At 37.3% G+C, this 21,146-nt stretch overlaps 2 protein-coding genes and 1 pseudogene across 3 annotated transcripts; all 3 read left to right on the top strand.

The window, feature by feature from the left end:
* The first annotated feature begins 2,379 nt into the window (after positions 1-2,379).
* On the top strand, positions 2,380-18,752 carry LOC149385878 (putative LRR receptor-like serine/threonine-protein kinase At1g05700; annotated as a pseudogene). Its single transcript, XR_016301349.1, has 14 exons — positions 2,380-2,479; positions 2,541-3,081; positions 6,956-7,437; positions 7,515-7,653; positions 7,754-7,825; positions 7,903-7,974; positions 8,067-8,147; positions 8,256-8,413; positions 8,518-8,729; positions 8,787-8,801; positions 8,886-9,016; positions 17,265-17,331; positions 17,976-18,170; positions 18,303-18,752. The product of XR_016301349.1 is annotated as a putative LRR receptor-like serine/threonine-protein kinase At1g05700 (transcript).
* LOC149385879 (uncharacterized) lies at positions 9,209-16,668 on the top strand. The gene is made up of 7 exons (XM_089626885.1): positions 9,209-9,915; positions 10,030-10,108; positions 10,421-10,501; positions 15,113-15,523; positions 15,605-15,697; positions 15,770-15,874; positions 15,959-16,668. Exons 4-7 carry the CDS (start codon positions 15,260-15,262, stop codon positions 16,625-16,627), a joined length of 1,131 nt encoding a protein of 376 aa, XP_089483011.1. The 5' UTR covers positions 9,209-9,915; positions 10,030-10,108; positions 10,421-10,501; positions 15,113-15,259; the 3' UTR covers positions 16,628-16,668.
* LOC149385880 (uncharacterized) lies at positions 11,826-14,863 on the top strand. The gene is made up of 3 exons (XM_089625297.1): positions 11,826-13,894; positions 13,967-14,054; positions 14,129-14,863. The coding sequence occupies exons 1-3, from the start codon at positions 11,841-11,843 to the stop codon at positions 14,861-14,863; spliced, it is 2,877 nt and encodes a 958-aa protein (XP_089481423.1). The 5' UTR covers positions 11,826-11,840.
* Positions 18,753-21,146: the final 2,394 nt, after the last annotated feature.

The following is a 21,146-nucleotide window of genomic DNA, read 5'->3' as shown; positions in this document are numbered from 1 at the left end:
TTATATCTTGAAATAGATGACAATGTCACGAATATTCTTTTTCATGACTTTTCATTGACGTTGACCATAATATTTATATGAAAACGCCAATTATCTTTAAAAATCTAAAAAACAAACAATATTATGTGAATCATGGAGAATACAGAAAGAGGCGAGGGGTAAAAATCGACAATTTATAGTCATCAAAATTAGAGATTCGAACAGAGAATTCATGATACAGGGTTACAATTTGAACACGGAATGAAGTCATCTCTTGAGAGATATAATTTTTCTTATTTAATTTCGTTTTAAGGTTATTTTTTAATTCAAAATTGGAAATTTGGAAGTTAAGGTACTAGTTTGGATTTGATTTGATTTTTCTTATATAAAAGTTAACAATGAAATAGAGATTTGTAGCATTGTTATCCATTTCAGAGTATAATTTAGTCATTTTAGTTAAACAGATGATATGAACTCGACATTTTTGAAAACTAAAAGTTAAACTCGATATTTCACTAAAATATATGATATATATATATATATATATATATATGTGTGTGTGTGTGTGTGTTATTTTCCAAAAAAAAAACTGCTTTGTGCAAGTTATAAAGTGCTTTTGAAAACTAGAAAAAAAATCAAGTTTAAAACTGTTTTTCTTTTCTAAATACACTCAATTACTGAGATATCTACAAAATTCATTTTTTTCCATCTTATTTCCCATGATCTAAAGAGTTTTTTTACTCATGTATGGTAATTCATTATTTATGACCGATCAGACCCTGAATTACAGGAGAAGTCACAATTTGACATTCAATTTTGTACTTTGAATTAAGGGAAAATATCTAGAGTATCCCTCGTGTTTAATCGAAATGCGAGATTTATCCCCTCTATTTCTAAAAATATCAGATATATCCCTTCAGTTTGATATAAATGACACATATCTCCCCTAAAAAAATGTTATATTACAAATATCACTATTTTCGTTTATTTTTATAAAAAATAATTTGAACTTCCCAAAATACCCTTAATGAAATAATTTTTAATTTTCTATTCTATAAAAAAAATTAAAAAATTTCTTTAAAAAAGTTAAGGATTTTCTTTATAAAGAAAGATTTTGATTTTTTTTAATAAAATAGTAAATAGATTCAATCTTGTTTTTTTGAACATGAAGAGATAAAGAAGCCATAACAATTGTCGAAAATACTAAGCCCACTAAAGGCAATCTCTAAAATAAGTAATAGTAAAACAGATATTACGATATTAAAATTAAGTAATTGTAGAATAAATAAAGAGATCTAAAAGATCTTTTTCCTAATTGAATAGTTTGTTTAGTTAAAGCAATGATTCGTTATTGTAGCAGATAGCAACAACCATTTCATCCGGGAAAAAGCCATATTTTTCTCAACATTCTATTTACTATTTTATTAAAAAAATCAAAATCTCTTTATAAAAAAAAATCCTTAACTTTTTATAAAGAAATTTTTTTAATTTAATTTTTTTGTTTATAGAATAGAAAATAAAAAAAATTATTTCATTAAGGGTATTTTGGAGAGCTCAAATTATTTTTTTGTAAAAAATAAACGAAAATGGTGATATTTGTAATATAACATTTTTTAGGGGAGGTATATGTCATTTATATTAAACCGAAGAGATATGTCTGATATTTCTAGAAATAGAAGAGATAAATCTCGCATTTCGATTAAACACGAGGGATACTCTATATATTTTCACTTAATTAATAATATGGTATCGATATGTGGTCCAATTAAATGTTGACTTTTAACGGCATGTGACGAGGTGATAATATATCCACGAATGATCTAGTCTAGATGGCTGCCTAGCAGTAATAATATAAGTCAAACTGAGCAGTGGAGGAAAAAAATAAAACTATATTTTTTTATATTTTAAATAATGTCCTCTATATTCATTAATGTAAGGGAAAAAATTGATCTAAAAATTGGACAGAGTATGCATTCTAAATTAATTAATTAACCAGGAAAATAATTTAAGATTTAAAGTAAATTGGCTAAGACTAATTTTTTTTTAGTATATTACTCAAAAGTTAATGTAAATACAAATTTGAAATACACAGATAATATATAGGGTTTATAGAAATATAATGCTTATTATGCATATATATATATATATAAATTAAATATATTAACTAGTAAATTATAATATAAATGGATAATTACTAATAATAAACATTTCTTAGCTATTTTAAAGTTCTGTTAGTTTTTAGCGGAAATCACATGTAATTTCAAGTTTTTATTAATTCTTTTTATTAATAAGGTTATGAATTATACTTCTCGAATATATTCTAGGGACCCACATAAAAATACTTAAAAGAATTATATACTTCTTTCTCACATCCAACATTTTTTTGGTTTCCTTCCAAATATGGGAGCCAACGAAAAGCCAAAGATTTTCCAATTCGAAATACTATTTCTGATTGTCTACAACGCTCTTGTCTTTTCCGCCGATTCCCAGGGCCAATCAGGTACGTACATTTATATTTACAGCAGCTTCTTCGTGGTTTATAACATTATTATTCCCTTCAGGATTCATCAGCTTAGATTGCGGATCGCCGGAAAACTCGACTTACACAGAGGCATCCACCGGAATAACGTACGTGTCCGACGCGGCTTTTGTGAGCGGCGGCGAGAGCAAGAGCGTTTCGCCGGAGTACAGTGTCAAAAAGCAACAGCAAGCATTGACAGTGAGAAGCTTCCCCGAAGGAATCCGAAACTGTTACACCACAAGCACCAAAAAGGGAACCAAGTACTTGATCAGAGCCACGTTCTATTACGGAAACTACGACGCCAAGAACTCGACCCCGAAGTTTGATCTCCATTTGGGAACAAACTTCTGGGACACTATCGAGTTTGTGGACGCGGATATTCCCGTGGTTAAGGAAGTCGTTCATTTCCCGGTTCGGAATCATGTTCGGGTTTGCCTAGCCAACACAGGATCGGGGATTCCTTTTATATCGGCAATCGAGCTCAGGCCATTCACGTATGACACGTACAAGGCCCCGGCTGAGGTGTCGTTGGGGCTCGTGGCTCGATACGACGTCGGATCAAGCACAAATACTTCATACAGGTGTGATAAATAACCATTTACTTATATTAGTGTTCTTTGGTTTTGTTTTTGATAAATTGTACATAAACTCAAGAAGATTTAGCATTCAGATTCAGATTCAAAAGTGATTTGTTTATTTTTTTATTAAATTATTTTTTAGTACTGACATATGTGTACTGACCCAGAATTCGACTCTGCCTCCCGATCTGAACGCGATTGAGATCTATGTCCTCGTTGACGCTTCGTGGCGGGAAACAGAGGAAGATGACGGTACGCAATCGCACACACGCGCAGACTTGTGTATAAACTCTTATATTTATTTTTTTAATTTACTTTTGAATTTTTTTTTTACAATATAATTAGTTGTTGCGATAACGGACGTAAAATCGCTTTATGGAGTGGAGAAAAACTGGGACGGAGATCCTTGTCTTCCGGTGAACTACTTGTGGGTGGATTTGGCCTGTAGCGTTGATAGCTCCAATGCTTCTAGAATCACATCACTGTAAGTTTACAGATCCGACGTGGCGCCACGTGGAACGTAGCTTGTTTATAAGCGACGCCCTAGACCTATTGCGGCAGTGGCTTTTGCGTCGCCTATAAAGTGACGCAAATGACCTATTGCATCACTTTTTGAGCGACGCAAATACCGTGATTTATAGTAGTGTATCAATGCTTTTTTAGTGTGAATCGAGATGTGTTCTTTAAGTTTTTTATGTTATTTTTGTATTTTTCGTAAACTTTCATGTTGTTGAGCCATTGAGAACATTGGGAGCTTCATGGAGAAATTTTTGAGTGATTAAAAGACTTTTAGACAAGTTCGATAAAGCAAGAAACTTAGCGTCTTCTTCTGCACGATTTGAAGATTCGTAATTTTCGATTTTGGATGAGTTCTTTCCAAAAATGTTAGATCTCTTTCTCTTAAATTTTAAACGTTATTGGCTACAGTCACTTGAGTTGACTTCGTTCAATTCATTTGTGCAATTACTGATACTGATGATACTATTATATCTTTCATTTTTATAATGTTAAGGGAAAATGACACATATATATCTTGTGTTTTAGTGAAATATCGAGTTTAACCTTTGATTTTAAAAAATATCGAGTTCATACCATCTGTTGAACTAAAATGACGAAATTATATTTTGAAATAGATAACAATACCACAAATATTCTTTTTAATGACTTTTCATTGACGTTGACTATAATATTTATACGTAAACACCAATTATCTTTAAAAACCTAAAAAAACAAACAACAGTCTTTGAATCATGAAGAATACAGAAAAATGCAAGGGGTAGAAATTGACCGTTCATAGTCATCAAAATTACATATTCGAACAGAGAATTCAGGATTCAGAACTGCAATTTGAAGTCATCTCTTGAGAAATATAAATTTATTATTTAATTTTGATTTAAAACTATTTTTTTAATTAAAAATTGAAAATTTGTAAGTTAAGGTACTGATTTGGATTTGATTAGATTTTTCTTATATAAGAGTTAACATCAATGAAATAGAGATTTGTAACATTATTATCAATTTCTGGGTATAATTTAGTCATTTTAATTAAACAGATGGTATGAACTCGACATTTTTAAAAGAAAAAATTAAACTCGATATTTCAATAAAAAAACATGATATATATATATATATATATATATATATATATATATGTGTGTGTGTGTGTGTGTGTGTTACTCTATAAAAAAAAAAAAAAAAAAAAAAAAAAAACTGTTTTGCTCAAGTTATATAGTGCTTTTGAAAACTAGAAAAAATCAAGTTTAAAAACTGTATTTTCTTTTCTAAATACACTTAATTACTGAGATATCGACAAAATTCATTTTTTCCATCTTATTTCCCATGATCTAAAGAATTTTTTACTTATACATTTATGGTAATCTCATTATTTATGACCGATCAGACCCTGAATTACAGGAGAAGTCACAATTTGACTTTCAATTTAAAAAATTAGACATATAGGAACTTTGAATTAATAACATGTGGTCCAAAAATGTTGACTTTTAACGGCATGTGACTAGGTGATAATATCAACGAATGATCTAGTCTAGATGGCAGCAGTAATAATTTCAAGTCAAACTGAGCAGTTCCTGGAGGAAAAAAAAAAGCTAATTTTTTTTATATTTTAAAATTTAAATAATTTCCTCTATATTCAATCATGTAAGGGAAAAAATTGATCTAAAAATTGGACACAATATGCATTCTAAATTAATTAACTAACCAGGAAAATAACTTAAGATTTAAAGTAAATTGGCTAAGACTAATTTTTTTTAGTATGTTACTAAAAAGTTAATGTAAATACAAATTTGAAATACACAGATAATATCTAGGGTTTATAGAAATATAATGCTTATTATGCATATATATATAAATTAAATATATTAACTAGTAAATTATAATATAAATGGATAATTACTAATAATAAACATTTCTTAGCTATTTTAAAATTCTATTAGTTTAGCGGAAATCACATGTAATTTCAAGAAACTAAATTATACTTCTCGAATATATTCTAGGGAGGGACCCACATAAAAATACTTAAAAGAATTATATACTTCTTTCCCACATCCAACATTTTTTTGGTTTCCTTCCAAAAATGGTAGCCAATGAAAAGCCAAAGATTTTCCAATTCGCAATACTATTTCTGATTGTCTACAACGCTCTTGTCTTTTCCGCCGATTCCCTGGGCCAATCAGGTACGTACATTTATATTTACAGCAGCTTCTTCGTGGTTTATAACATTATTATTCCCTTCAGGATTCATCAGCTTAGATTGCGGATCGCCGGAAAACTCGACTTACACAGAGGCATCCACCGGAGTAGCGTACGTGTCCGACGCGGCTTTCGTGAGTGGCGGCGAGAGCAAGAGCGTTTCGCCGGAGTACAGAGTGAACAAACAAAAGCAAGTATTGACAGTGAGAAGCTTCCCCGAAGGAATCCGAAACTGTTACACCACAAGCACCGAAAAGGGCACCAAGTACTTGATCAGAGCCACGTTCTATTACGGAAACTACGACGCCAAGAACTCGACCCCGAAGTTTGATCTCAATTTGGGAACAAACTTCTGGGACACTATCGAGTTTGTGGACGCGGATATTCCCGTGGTTAAGGAAGTCGTTCATTTCCCGGTTAGGAATCATGTTCGGGTTTGCCTAGCCAACACTGGATCGGGGATTCCTTTTATATCGGCACTCGAGCTCAGGCCATTCAAGTATGACACGTACAAGGCCCCGGCTGAGGTGTCGTTGGGGCTCGTGGCTCGATACGACGTCGGATCAAGGACAAATACTTCATACAGGTGTGATAAATAACCATTTACTTATATTAGTGTTCTTTGGTTTTGTTTTTGATAAATTGTACATAAACTCAAGAAGATTTAGCATTCAGATTCAGATTCAAAAGTGATTTGTTTATTTTTTTATTAAATTATTTTTTAGTACTGACATATGTGTATTTTTTTTTTTTTAGTATAGTGTTTTCCTTCGCCCTTACGCTAACGTTTTCTTTTTATTTCTTTTATTTTGTTGTTGTTGGAAATGTATTACAGATTTCATTGGAGTGAATATTTTTATTTTTGAAATATGTTATGTATCAATAACAAACACACATGCGAGAGAAAGAAAAAAAAAAAAAATCCTTTTATCAAGCAATTTTGTATAGTCCTCCATAGAGTACTAAAAGATATAATCCTCCATTTCGTATCAAGCAATTTAAAACCATAAAATAAAATGCAAAGATCATCTTCTTTCTCAAAACTGCTCACTTGTTTATGCGCATTTAAAAAAAAAAACCTCACTCGTTTATAATTTCTATTCCCATCAACAAGGATATTGGGTTCTATTAACAGAAAGTTTTGACCTTTTTATTATTGTGCCTGAAGGTATCCGCAAGATGTTTATGACCGTATCTGGACTCCGTACGTCAACCACGATTGGACTCGATTATCGATTTCTCCCGGGACTGGTTATCTCAACGGCTACATTGAATATAAGCCCCCGAACGCGGTGATGAAGAGCGCCGCCTCGCCAATCAACGCCAGCGAGGCTCTGAAGATCAGTCTGACATCGCCAGATGTGAGTAATGGGTACTATACCTACATGTATTTTGCCGAGCTTGAAGAGCTCGGAACCAACGAGTCTCGAATCTTCGATTTCAAAGTCAACGGACAGGTTTGGTTCTGGAACATAACCCTCGAATACTTGACACCCTACATGGTCTACTCACACAAAGCCTACACCGGGGAATTGACCTACGATTTCACGCTCGAGAAGACTCGGAATTCAACTCTTCCTCCTATTTTGAATGCGATCGAGATGTACGTTCTCCTTGATGTTTCGTTACCAGAAACAGAGGAAAATGATGGTACACAATTCGACACGCATACTTCAGTTTTTCGATTTTCTTAGTCGAGCTGTAAAGTTTCCAATATATAAATACAGTTGATGCAATTGGGAACTTAAAGTCGGTTTACGGAGTGGAGAGAAACTGGGACGGAGATCCTTGTCTTCCTGTGAACTACTTGTGGGCGGGTTTGGGCTGTAGTGTTGATAGCTCCAATGCTTCTAGAATCACATCACTGTAAGTTCACTAATTACTTTTTTTTTTCTTTCTAAATAGTTTATTTGTATTTATTGATCCTATGCTTTTTTTTCTTAATAATCGACAAAATTTTGGCCAGGAATTTGTCTTCCAGTGGATTGACCGGAGAAATATCTACACACATAGGCAATCTAATTATGTTGGAATCCTTGTAAGTAAATAAAATCTTACACAAGGTTCTGTTTGTCTAAATATTACTCATAAAAAAACGTATTTGATTAATTTCAGGGATCTGTCGAACAACGAATTAGCAGGATCGGTGCCTGATTTCCTGCACCAGCTGACAAATCTAAAAGTCCTGTAAGATAAAAATCAGAATAAAAGGAGCCTATTTTTAGTAGAGTTATTAATTTAAATTCCATGATGAGCAAGACTCTCTCGTGTTTTCTCAGAAACTTGGCCAGGAACAATCTAACGGGCGTAGTACCAGCTGAGCTCGTTGAAAAATTGAATCAAGGCTCGTTATCATTAAAGTATTTTCTTGAATCACTGCAATTTATGCGTAATTTTGTTGTTTCTTAAGGTTGCAATAAAAAAAAAGGAGAACTTATTATCTTTTTTTTTTTTTTTGTGTACCATAGAATCGACGAAAATCAAGGTCTATGTGCCTCGTCTCCCTGCAATAAGAAGAAGAAAAAGAAAGTGGTTGTTCCAATAGCCGCATCGGTTGGTGGATTATCCGTCACGCTCATAGTAGGAGCGGCATTTTTTATAGGCAGGGCAAAGAAAAGGCGACAAGGTAACATTCTAATTCCAAATCGAGCAAGCCAAAGTGTACGTGATTTGCGTAATTTTCTCTTTGTGGTCACTATAAAAAATAATCATTGCAATCGTTTACTATAGCTGTTTTAGGGAAGAAAGGATCGAGCCATCAAGCAGAGTCAATTGAATACAAGAAGAGGCTGTTTTCGTATGATGAGATAGTTAAGATGACAGACAACTTCACTAGAACCCTGGGAAAAGGAGGATTTGCAACTGTGTACCATGGAGTTTTAGATAATGGTACCGAAGTGGCCGTGAAGAAGATTCGCATCGAGACGGGTAAGGGCAGTCAAGTACAATCTCAAAACTCAAATAGACGGAAAACAGACGAAGGAGAAGAGCAATATCAGCAATTTCAAGCTGAGGCGAGTGTTTATAATTCCTATGTGGACCATGATGAGCACTTGAAATTCTAATATTTTAACTATGACATAATTTTTTAATCATAGGTTAAGCTTCTTTTGACGGTTTACCATGGATGCTTGACCACTCTTTTTTGGGTATTGTAATCAAGGAATAGAACGAGTGCTTATCTATGAGTACATGGCTAATGGAGACACTACAACAAACAATGGCAACAGCCACAATTTTTATTCTCGGTAATAGCCACGACTAGTCGTGGCTAAATAGCCGCGACATTTGATGAAACAGCCACGACAAGTCGTGGCTGTTTCTATTTTCATCAATTCATTAGAGCGGGCTTATTCTCGCGCTCACAATTTGAGATTATAGCTTAGCCACGACAATTGTCGTGGCTAAATACTCTACTGCCACGACTTGTCGTGGCTGTTACTAGTTGTATATTTTCATTTGAGCGGGTTGATTCTCGCGCTTCATTTTGGGTATTTTTTGGATAGCCACGACAATAGCCACGACTAGTCGTGGCTATTATTAGGTTTTAATTTATTTAACTCACTTTCTCTTATATATTTTCGTTATAAATAAGAATACCTCAGGAAAAAAAAAAAAGCTCACTCTCGAACTCCTCTTCTCCTCTATTTTCTCTTCTCCTCCTCTGAAAACCAAACCATTTTTTACTCTAAAAAATCGCAGCTCAGTACCATCCCTGTAGAAAAGCTTGGCTCCGTCATTACACCCACCCTCACACCCAAAATGTGCCCTCAGCTCCGCCGTTCCAAATCGACCCCCAAATCCAAATCCCCGACCATGATTTGACCAGACCAAATCGAACCCCAAATCCAAATCGACCCCCAAATCCAAAGGACTCTGACCATTCTCGCCGCGCTCAGACCGCCGCGCTCGGACCACTCGTCGCCGCGCTCGGACCACTCGTCGCCACGCTCAGACCGCCGCGCTCAGACCACTCGTCGCCGCGCTCAGACCGCCGCGCTCGGACCACTCGTCGTCGCGCTCAGACCGCCGCGTTCGGACCACTCGTCACGTCACTCGATTCTGTTTCGATTCTTCTGTCGCCTCACAGCTCGTCGCTCGGACCGCCGCGCTCGGACCTCATCACGAGTACGCGATTCTTCTGTTTTGATTTCTGGCGTGAAATTTACCAACCTTATAACATAATGTTCAGAAGATGGTTTTGTGGGTTTGATCAAATTTGGGTATTTTTATTGTGCGCAGAGTTAGGCGATATACCAAGCGGAGAACTTGAGAAGAACAGTAGAGAGAGGCGAACTTGAGGTTGAACCAAGCGGAAAAGGTAAGAGATGTGTGTGTGTGTGAAGGTTTGATTTAGTCACTGATATGTGTGTGTGTGTGTGTGTGTGTGTGTGTGTGTGTGTGTGAACGATTAAAATCAGTGTTACATACCACGGTTATTTTCAATTGAACGATTAAAATGAAGTTTTTTGTGACTGATATATATATACATATCACTGGTTAGTTTTTACATCAGTGTGTGTGTGTGTGTGAACGATATACCTCTGGTTATTGCATTTTGACCTATCTCGTAGACTTGTACTTAGTTTTTACAAGTGTTATATAAAACCATGAATTCTGAATATATTTGCAGAGAGCTGATTGGAGAAAAGAAGAAGCCGAGTGGAGAAAACTAACGGCTGAAACAAGATCGGAATTTCAAGGTCTTGCAGAAGTATGTATAAATCTTAATCTGTCATTGTTTCTGATTATGTATAAGCTGAAGAATTTTTTTTTTTTTTTTGGGTATGAAACGGTTTCATGTTTACTGCTATGTTTGGGCTTCATATCCACCTTCATTATATATTGAATTCGGCCTACTTTCTCTTAAAACTCAAGTTATTGTAACTTCCGCAAGTTCTTCTAATACTACAGACCTAACCCAGCAATTTTATGAGGCTGGATTAAAAAAAAAAAACTTCTCAGCGTTGTATGGATTTGTTAATTGTTATGATTGTTTTTTTTTTCAAGTTATTGACAACTCTGCCTTGTCGCCGCCCTCTGCTCCTCCGCCTCGTCGTCGACATTGCCGGTCTGATTGTTCTCGGCGTCGGAATTGGATTCGGGGCTCAGGTATTTTACTTTCTCTGTTTCGTATTGGAAAATAGTATTAGAGGAACATAGGACTAGTACTATTATTAATTATCTCTGTTTCCTTACAAAATTTCATATTAATTACATCGTTAGCTTCTGTGTAATTTTAATGAAGAAAAACTTCATGTACAAACTTCATGTAAAACTTCATGTACAAACTTCATGTAAAACTTCATGTACAAACTTCTGTGTAATTACATCGTTATTTATATAATGAAGAAAAACTTCATGTACACATTTTAATGCCCTCTAAATCTATTGGACGAAATTCTAATAAAAAAAACAAACTTTAATTTCTTCAAATTACTTTTTTTAATCTACAAATTTGTGGCAAAATTATTTATCATTCGTTTTATTTTTTTGTATAAATTGAAAATTGTTATAATCTTTAATATTTAAACTTGTATAGGAAAATTAGCCAAATTTCGGTAGATTTTTCTCGTAGTATGTCGAATCCAAATAGAGAATGGATTCTCGTGGACGATAAAATGAGTTTGGAGTTTAAGGCTGGCGTGGCTGAGTTTATGGTTCTTGCTCGTACCCAAGTTAATAGTCAAGGGAAGGTCAAGTGTCCATGCAAGCAGTGCAACAACGCAAGGTATCAGCTTGTCGAACTTGTGGAAATACATCTAAGCCTAAAGGGATTTGCGCGGAATTACACACATTGGGTTCATCACGGCGAGGAGCGAGTTCCTTTGGTTATCGGACAGTCAAGTGCCGATCGAGATGGAAGCAGAGGTGGTGGGATGCATGGTGCTTTGTATGATATCATGAATCATGATGATCCTGATGATTTTGAAGAACCGTCTATGAGTGAAGAGCGCGGTCACGATCAGATGCAGGACCTTCTCGCGGATCTCGAATCAGAGTTGTATCCCGGGTGCAAAGAATTTTCGTCATTGTCGTTCCTTGTTTCATTGATGCATATAAAAGTCATGAACAAGTGGACAACAAAGTCGTTTACCGAATTGTTGAAGATTTTGAGGAGGTCTCATCCTGCAGAAAACACAATTCCAGAAACGTACTACGAGGCAAAAGCAAAGCTAAAGCATTTTGGAATGGGATATGAGATGATCGACGTCTGCAAGAATGATTGTGCATTGTTTTGGAAAGAACACAAGAAGGCAGACATATGTCCCATTTGTAGGGAAAGTAGATGGAAGGTGAAAGGGGTCAACAAAAAAATTCCACATAAAATTTTGAGGTATTTTCCGTTGAAGGATCGATTGAGACGATTGTATGCTTGTCGTCACACAGCAGTTGAAATGCAGTGGCATGATAGACACCGTGTCAAAGAAGTGGGAGTACTACGTCATCCTGCAGATGCAGCGGCGTGGAAAGAGCTAGACATGAAGTACCCCGACTTTGCGGCAGAGCCGAGGAATGTTCGTCTTGGGCTCGCTGCAGATGGGTTTAACCCCTTTGGGGAAATGAGTCTATCGTACAGCATGTGGCCTGTAGTGTTGACTGCTTATAATCTCCCTCCTTGGTTATGCATGAAACCGTCCTACTTGATGTTGTCGTTACTCATTCCTGGTCGTAGCGCGCCGGGAAAAGACATGGATGTTTTTCTACAACCGTTAGTTGAAGAGTTGAAGGAGTTGTGGGAAGAAGGAGTTGTGATGCGAGATGGAGCTAGCGGTAGTATGTTCAAGATGCGCGCTGCAGTGCTTTGGACAATAAATGATTATCCAGCACGAAGTAGTTTGTCTGGATGGAGTGGGCAAGGGTATTTTGGATGCTCTACGTGCAACAAAGGTACACCTGCGTTGAAGTGTAGAAGCAAAATTGTCTATTACGACCATCGCAGATTTTTGCCAGCGGGACACCCGATGAGAAAGAGCATACACTACGTAAAACGGAATGAGAAAACATTGCCCCCACATAAGTTGTCAGCGAGTGACTTACTTGAACAGTTGCGACACGTTCCTCAAGCAACACCGGGAAAACACGTTAACTTTGGTGGAAAGAAACGAAAACGCGGACCCCTCGAGCTTAATTGGAGCAAAAAGAGTATTTTCTATAGGTTGTCGTACTGGTCTCAATTGCGTTTGCAACACAACCTAGACGTTATGCATATAGAGAAAAATGTGTGCGATAATGTTTTAGGAACTTTGCTCAACACCGAGAAGAGTAAAGACACGGATAAGGCGAGGTTAGATTTGATGGACTTGGACATCAAGAAGGATCTGCACTTGGAATTGCAAGGTGACAAGTGGTACAAACCCCCAGCTAAATATATTTTGACTGAAGAAGAGCGAAAGCGTTTTACAGATTTCCTTATGTCAATCAAGTTCCCTGACGGGTTTGCTGGAAATTTGAAGAAAAATGTTTCGAGCGATGGAAAACTGACTGGGTTAAAGTCTCATGATAGCCACGTGATCATGCAAAGGTTGTTGGCTCCTGGAATTCGTGGATTTATGCCAAAGCCTATTCGCGAGACAATTGCTGAACTTTGTCGGTTTTTTAAAATCATAAGCGCTAGAACCTTGCACACAGATGACCTCGAGAAAGCGAAAGATGAAATCATCTTGATAGTGTGCAAGTTGGAACGAATCTTTCCGCCCGCGTTTTTCACCATCATGGTTCATTTGATAATTCATCTTCTCGAGGAAGCATTGAATGGAGGGCCAGTGCATATGAGATGGATGTACCCGTTTGAGAGATACTTGGGAACGCTTAAACATTTTGTCAAGAACAAAGCTAAACCCGAAGGCTCTATTGCAGAAGCATATGTAATAGCTTTGACATTTTGTTCAAGGTATCTAGAAAGTGTTGATAGTCGTTTCAACATGCAACGGCGTACAGATGTTGCTTCAAACTTTGAAGTAAAAGAGCGCGAACTTTCAGTTTTTAAATCGCACAATTGTAAGCCTTTTGGAGCAATGAAGCCGATGCGGTTGGATGAGAAAACTCGTACGCTAGCAGAGTGGTACATCTTAAATAATTGCACTGAAGTTGATCCATACTTGAGGTAAGCTTCAATACAAGTACATAATCATTTTTTGTTCTACTCGTACACTAATACATTGAATTGGTACATTAGCGAACACTTGGATATTTTGGAAGCTGATAACCGTCCTAATGTTGACGAGGCGCACAAGAAGGAATTTAAAGAATGGTTTTGGAAACGGGTATGTGGACTAAATAAATGTGTTTAAATGATCAATTGTATATCATCTAACTATTACATGTTTCTTATTATTAGATATATGACCTTAGACGCGAAGGGTCATACGTATCAGATGAGCTGTACTCACTCGCTATGGGTCCGTTACCATTTTCCACTAAGATCTATCCAAGTTGTGTGGTCAACGGGGTAAAATACATCACTTGTCGGCGAGACGGAAACCGAACAACTCAGAACAGCGGTGTATGTGTGCCTTCAGAAGATGGTCACGATTTCTATGGGAAACTGGAAGATGTCATTGTAATGTCGTATCGTGACGATTGTCATGTCGTACTATTCAAATGTCTTTGGTATGGAGACAAGTACAATCCAAGAAATAGAGTTCGCAAAGATAAGACGTTTGGAGTGACAAGTGTATATGTGGATAAGACATGGTTCGACAGCGATCCGTTCATACTTGCAAGTCAAGCACGACAAGTCTTTTACATTGACGACATTTATAATGGGTCAAGATGGAAGGTTGTAGAGGAATGTAACCATCGACACATGTGGGACCTTCCCACTATTGATGATCCTTCGTCTTCTACAACTCGTTTGGTAGTCCAACCGACATATGTAGATGATTTTCCGTGTCGACACGAAACAACTTTACCCGAGCTTGTGATCGATAGTGACGCCATTACTCGAACGGAAAATGAAAACGTTGAAGATGAGGAAGACACTAATGTAGTGTTAGTTGGAGATGATGACGATTTTATTGATGAAGATATTGAATTTGATGCTGATATCCAAAACGAATCAGAATATGAATGAGTAATTTACTGTTAAGATGATTGTGTTCATTTTTGTTAATGATTTTGTAACGAACATGTGTTATTTTTTTATAAGATGAATGAGTAAACATGTGTTATTTTTGCAGACATGTCAACTTCAGCGCCTTCGGGGAGTGGAAGAGAGGATGAGGAAAGTGTTTTGAGGCGTGGTAGTACTACCGGAGCCACTTCTCAGATGGCATGGAAAGAGCATAGGAGGGAGCTGGTACATTACGACGAGAACTCTCAGGCATTCTTGCAGCCAGAGCGAGTTCACAATACATCTCTATCGCTCTTCAGTGTGACATTGGGTTTGGCGGTTCGGGCGGTTGTACCTGCACACACATTCACGTGGAAGGATACGACGGCTCAGCAGCATGCGGCTATCTTCTCTACCATGCATACACGGTATGACATTCGAAAATGGAATGAAATTACCAATGTTGAAGGAGCAGAGGGCGAGGGCATTCACGTGATCGAAAAGGCGATTTTACGAGACGCGGCGAAGCGTCTACGAGAAACGAAAAGCAAGTTTTCAAAGCACTACTCAACAAAGTGCCATAAAGATCCTGAATATGCGTATAGTCACCCGCCAAGCAACTGTGACGACACCGACAAGTGGCGTGCGGCGATTGAGATGTTTGAATCTCAAGAGTTTCAGGTGAAATTTGTTTGAAGTATATCGATTTTTATATAAATTATATTTTTTAACAAATTTATTATCTTATTTATTGATGTGTAGGCGAAGAGTAAGCGAAACTCGGAAAATCGAAAGCATAAGAGGACTAATGGCCGTCAGGGGACTGTCTCTTTTGCGGGACATCGCTACAACAACGTAGGTTCTCGTCAATTATATTACTATTAATTAGATTATACTTTTAATAAATATATTCATTTTATTTTGCAGTCACGACTTACTGGAGTTGAGATGCGATTGCCACTTGAAAACTGGAAGGTGCTACACCAGACCACGAAGAAAGAGTGGAAGAATCCTACTGAAGAATTATTATACGTAAGTGTTTGTACAATTATTTTTGTTTTGACAAATTATATTCGTTCTTTTTTCCCGCTCTTTATTTTTTTTTTCTTTATACAGGATGAGATGATACAGCTCTCCAAAGAAATACGTGATAAGGCGTTGGACGAGGGTCGAGCAGATGACCAGAAGGCGTTTCAGGAGGAAGCGATGCGTATTACTCTAGGTGTCAGACGTGATCATATTACCGGGATAGGCCCGATTATGCCGCACAGAGATCTGGTCGATGCAGAGCGACTCGATGCCGCATCATCAACATCGTCACCACCACCATCAGTACCGCGCCAGCCCGATCAGATGACGCGAGCACTATTTGGGGCCGTCGGCACTCTCATGACAGCATTCACGACTATGAATCCAGGTGCTCCGCTTCCGATTCCTCAAGATTTTCTAGACTTGTGTACGCAATTTGGTGCTGGTCCCGCTAGTAGCACTCAGACGCAGCCTACTCAAGCAAACGTGCCAGCTCAGCCATCTTCGTCAGCACAGAGGACTCCGCCTACAGTGCCACGTCAACAGTCACCTGAGGCAGAACCAGGCTCAGAGAGCACACCGACATTGAGGACCCAGCCATCTCAAGCACCCCCTCCGACACAGACGACCCCGCCCTCGGTTTCACGTCCACTGCGAGCTGAAGAAGGATCTGGCTCTGGGAGTGCGCCTACTGTAGCACGAAAGAGAGCTAAAAAGAGAACTGGTCGGTCTGCTTTGGGAACTCAATACGAGTAGTGATTTATTTTACCTTGATAATATGTTATATTTTGATGTTATTAGCGTTGCGAACGTTATTTGTTTTAGTATTGTATTTTAGTTTATTAGTATTAGACATATTATAAGTATAATTATGAATTCATCATATGAATGAAATATTTATTATTTTGGTTTATAAGATTTTATTTGTGTAATTATTTTTACATTCAAAACATTTAAATATTAGCGACAAAAAATTGGTAGAAAAACGATTACTCGGAAAAATGGCGGGAAAAAAATGGCGGGAAAAAATGGGTGGAAAACATGGCGGGAAAAAATTGGCGGGAAAAATTGGCAGGAAAAATAGGTTTCCCGGCAAAATTTAGAGGCCGAAATCAGCCGCGACAATAGCCACGACTAGTCGCGGCTGTTTTGTCGCGTCTAATTTTAGCCACGACAAGTCGTGGCTGTTGGTCAACAGCAACGGGGCAACAGCCACGACTTTCATAGCAACAGCCACGACTTTTGTCGCGGCTGTTGCCAGTTTTTGTTGTAGTGAGACTTGGAATCATATCTTTCAGGTTTTTCCTATATTTAAGAAGAAAAATTCATTGTCTGCACTCTATATATCTGTCTTATTCTACATGTCTCTGTTTCTATCTTTGCTTGTACTTAGGTAAGCAAAGCAAGGTCTTGAGTTGGGAAACAAGACTTCAAATAGCAATCGATTCCGCACAGGGTTAGTGAGAAATTTCTCTACTGTACCTTAATATTTTTTTTTATAAAGTGAAGTTAAGGAAGCCTTTTCATTTCTTTCAGATGTTTTTTTCCTATCATAGTCAACTTTAATTACGTGTTCTGTTTTGCGTCAAATACTCCATAAAGTATCATGTGACTTATGTTCCTCCGTAAACCATAATAAAAAATTAGCAAAAATTGTGTCAAAACTATGTATTTGTAGCATTTTATTCGTTTTTCCAAATCAATAAAGATTTTTTGATGATGAAATTCAATATCCAAATAGCTGATCAAAATGTATTTTCCAATTACGTAACTCGTTCATTTGATAAAACAAACAAATAGTCTTATATTTTAACCACTAAAACGCCTAAATAAAAGCTAAATAATTTTTTATTTTTAGAGTCAGCTTTTTTAACACGATACTTATTCAAATCATGAGCAATTATTTGTGTTTGTGAATAGGTTTTGTTGAGCTATAGTATGCCATGAAAAAATTAAGATTTTGATGAAAATGGTAAAAATGCTACACAATCCATATCAATAGTTTAAAGACTATTTTACTTAAAAAAAAATGCTTAGGGCTTGGAAAACCTTGTTTAAATCATGCACATAATGTTTATGGGATTCTGATAAAGAAGAACTGCAGGGTTGGAGAGTATCTGCATAGCGGTTGCAGGCCGCCTATAATCCACAGAGATATCAAGGCCGCGAATATTTTAATAACCGAGAATTATCGAGCAAAGCTTGCCGATTTTGGGATGTCCAAGTTCTTCCTCACAGACAATGGAACTCATGTATCCACAATGCATCTCGTTGGAACCCCTGGATATATGGACACAGAGTGAGTTTCTTTATTCAAAATTTCTTGTTAAGAACAATAAAATCAAAATGAAGGGACTATATCCCCTCTTTTTTGTCAAATAGGTTAAAATGTACTAGATCAAGCAAGTTATAATTTTGTTTTGTTGAACAGGTTGGCAAACACTGGCCTACTGAATGAGAAAAGCGACGTTTATAGCTTCGGAGTCGTTCTCTTACAGCTAATCACAAGTCGGCCAACCAGAAGCAAAACAAACGAAAGCGAGTGGGCGCACTTGAGTGAGTGGGTGCGTTTCATGTTGGAAAACGGTGACATAAAAATCGCTGTTGACGAGCGTTTATGCGAAGACTTTGAAATCCACTCGGTGTGGAAAGCTGTTGAGATTGCAATGGCCTGTGTATCATTGTCGGCCATCGATAGACCCGATATGTCTCAGGTGGTCATTGAGCTTCGAGAGTGTTTAGCATTGGAAAAAGGTCGGCAGAGAAGTCGGAGTTCGAGTGAATTAAGCCGTCGAATTTGATTAATATATTCGTCGAGTTTCTATATTTTTGTTTTATCTGTTATGCTCAGTATTTTCGCTCTGATTATCAAAACACCCAATTCAAGGATCATCATTGTTTACCAAAATTAAACTTTAGCAAAAAAAAAAAAAAAATTGTATTTTGCACTGCTAATCATTGTTTATCAAAACAAAAATACTGCCACCGTAAAACCATAATGTGCCCAACAAATTAAAGTCTGGATATGCAAATAAGTTTTGATTCTCAAGGTTTATTTTTTCACAACCAGTATTTTTTGTTTTAAATTAGCAGCAATTTGCTTATTTGTGGCTGTTGATACGTTATTTATTAGCTTTATTTTTTAGTGCAAGTTGTGTGGAAAGATGTCGGTCGTTATGTTTCCTCTTTTGGTATGACATCTTTCCTCCTGTGTGCAGATTCTTTTTCAGGCAAGTTTCCGGTTTAGATAGATTGCCTCGTTGGTGAATTGATTGAGAAATATTGCCTCGCTGCTATCATTGCTTCGAGATATCTTCTCGCTTCTGCCTTCATTACAAGATATCTCGCTGCTACTGTCTTCATTGCACAATATTCGCCTCGCTGGAGTCTTTACTTTGTGATATTCACTTGAGGCCGGGTAAGGAAACCCGAGATACCTTCCAGGATTGTACAACTGCTATAAAAGCCATACGTTTCCCCTTAGTAGCCTTGACGCTTTTGATCAAACACTCAGAGCTCTTAGACGTGCAAGACCGGCGGACTGGGAGGCTGTGTGTTTTGGTGATAAGCGGTGTTTTCTCTCAAACACTATTCCACAAAGATTGAGTGTCTGTGAGAGTTGGGTTTTGTGTTCTCGTGATTGAAGGTTCACGTACAGCTGAAGACTAAAGGTCATCCGAGCCAGGAGGTTGCTCGAAGGGTGGAATTGAGACGGAACTCAAATTCAGGGGGAGTCCCTGACTAGGTGATCACTGGTGGTAATAGTCTCTAGGTTTTATTGATTTGTTGATTATAATCAGATATTAACTTTGTGTGTACTATTGACTACAAGATAGTGAAAAACATTTCCACTGGCAGCGTGCCCCCGGATGTAGGTGTGTTTCACCGAACTGGGTAACCATATCGTGTGTACTTTGTTTACTGCACTGTTTTGTTGTTTATCCATAATCTGTGCTCAGGCAAGTTGTCGGACACATTGTCAACACATTGTGTGCGACGTTTTGTCTGTGCGTCTAATCAGAATTTCAGTGGCTACATGTACACATTAGTTCTTTTGTGTTTTTAGGTTGGTTTTAAGACTTGCGAGTAAGTGACATTTTTTGTGATTTCCTTATAAATTTAATGTGGCTAGTCGTAGTTTTAACGTTATTGATGAAGTTTCGTCATCTATTAGGTTACTTATTTTGATGATATGATAAAGCAAAATAATTGGCCAAAGAAGTGCAATGGTTGACTTATTGGACTAGGAAATTGCGAAGTAAGTTTTTCTTTTTCGAAATACTAACTCGGATGCTATAAGCCTCACATATGTATTAACTTTGGTGATATGTTAAGTTGACTTTTATAACATGCAATACGAACATTATTTTAACGTCGCCCTGCCAACATCGATAGTCCAAAAGTCAACTATAAAAGAGGGCCATAAAAAACTATATATACCAAGCTTTATAGAAGTTATGAATCATTTTTCACAAAGCGAAAACGACATCAAAAGTTAAACCAAAATATGTCCCCTAAATATTGAAGCGGCGCTTAATGTCCGCTAGTGGCTCTCATCCCCACTCACTCAGTGGCTCTCAGACCCGCTCAGTTGCTCTCAAACGCGCTTGGTGGCTCTCAGCCCCGCTCAGTGGCTCTCAACCCCGTTTTGGCCCTCGGCCTCGTCAGTGGCTCTCAGCCCCGTCAATGTGACTCTCAGCTTTTCTCATACACGCCACTCACAACTGGTGGGCCCTATAATTCAATCAGTTAGTAAATTAACTTTACTCACAAAAAAATCAGAACGTAAACGAATTCTTAATTCAACCAATCAGTCAAATATTAAATTCGCGAATTAGAGAGCGAACCAGGGAGAGAGAGATAAAGAGCGAACCAGAGAGAGGGTCATTATAGATGGACACTACTACAAAGAGGAAGAAAAAAAAAAAGAGGGAGAGGAAACTCACCTTAGGACACTCGATGGTGGTGGTACCCGTCGGTGGTGGTCGGAGAGAGAGGCTCGGTGGAGGACGCTCGGAGTGGACTGGTGGTGGTGGTAGGAGAGAACTCGGAGAGAGAGAGAGAGGGGGGCTCGGAATTATGTTAAGAATGAATGAAAATCGAAGTGAAAATTTGTTTTATATCCTGACACGTTTGGGTGTGACTTTGTGCCAAAAGTCACACCCAATGATATTTCTTAAAAAGAGGGGGAAAATTTGACAGCGGAAAAATTTAGGTCATTTGTCGCACCCAATACCCCGTGTGTACTTTTGGGTGCGAAAAGTCGCACCCAATG

The sequence above is a fragment of the Urtica dioica genome, chromosome 9, assembly GCF_054948205.1.
Source record: "Urtica dioica subsp. dioica isolate 48M chromosome 9, U.dioica_male_clone48M_v1_H2, whole genome shotgun sequence".
In the NCBI taxonomy this organism is placed as follows: domain Eukaryota; kingdom Viridiplantae; phylum Streptophyta; class Magnoliopsida; order Rosales; family Urticaceae; genus Urtica; species Urtica dioica.
Note: the sequence above shows the minus strand (reverse complement) of the source record. Positions and strands in the feature narration are given on the sequence as shown.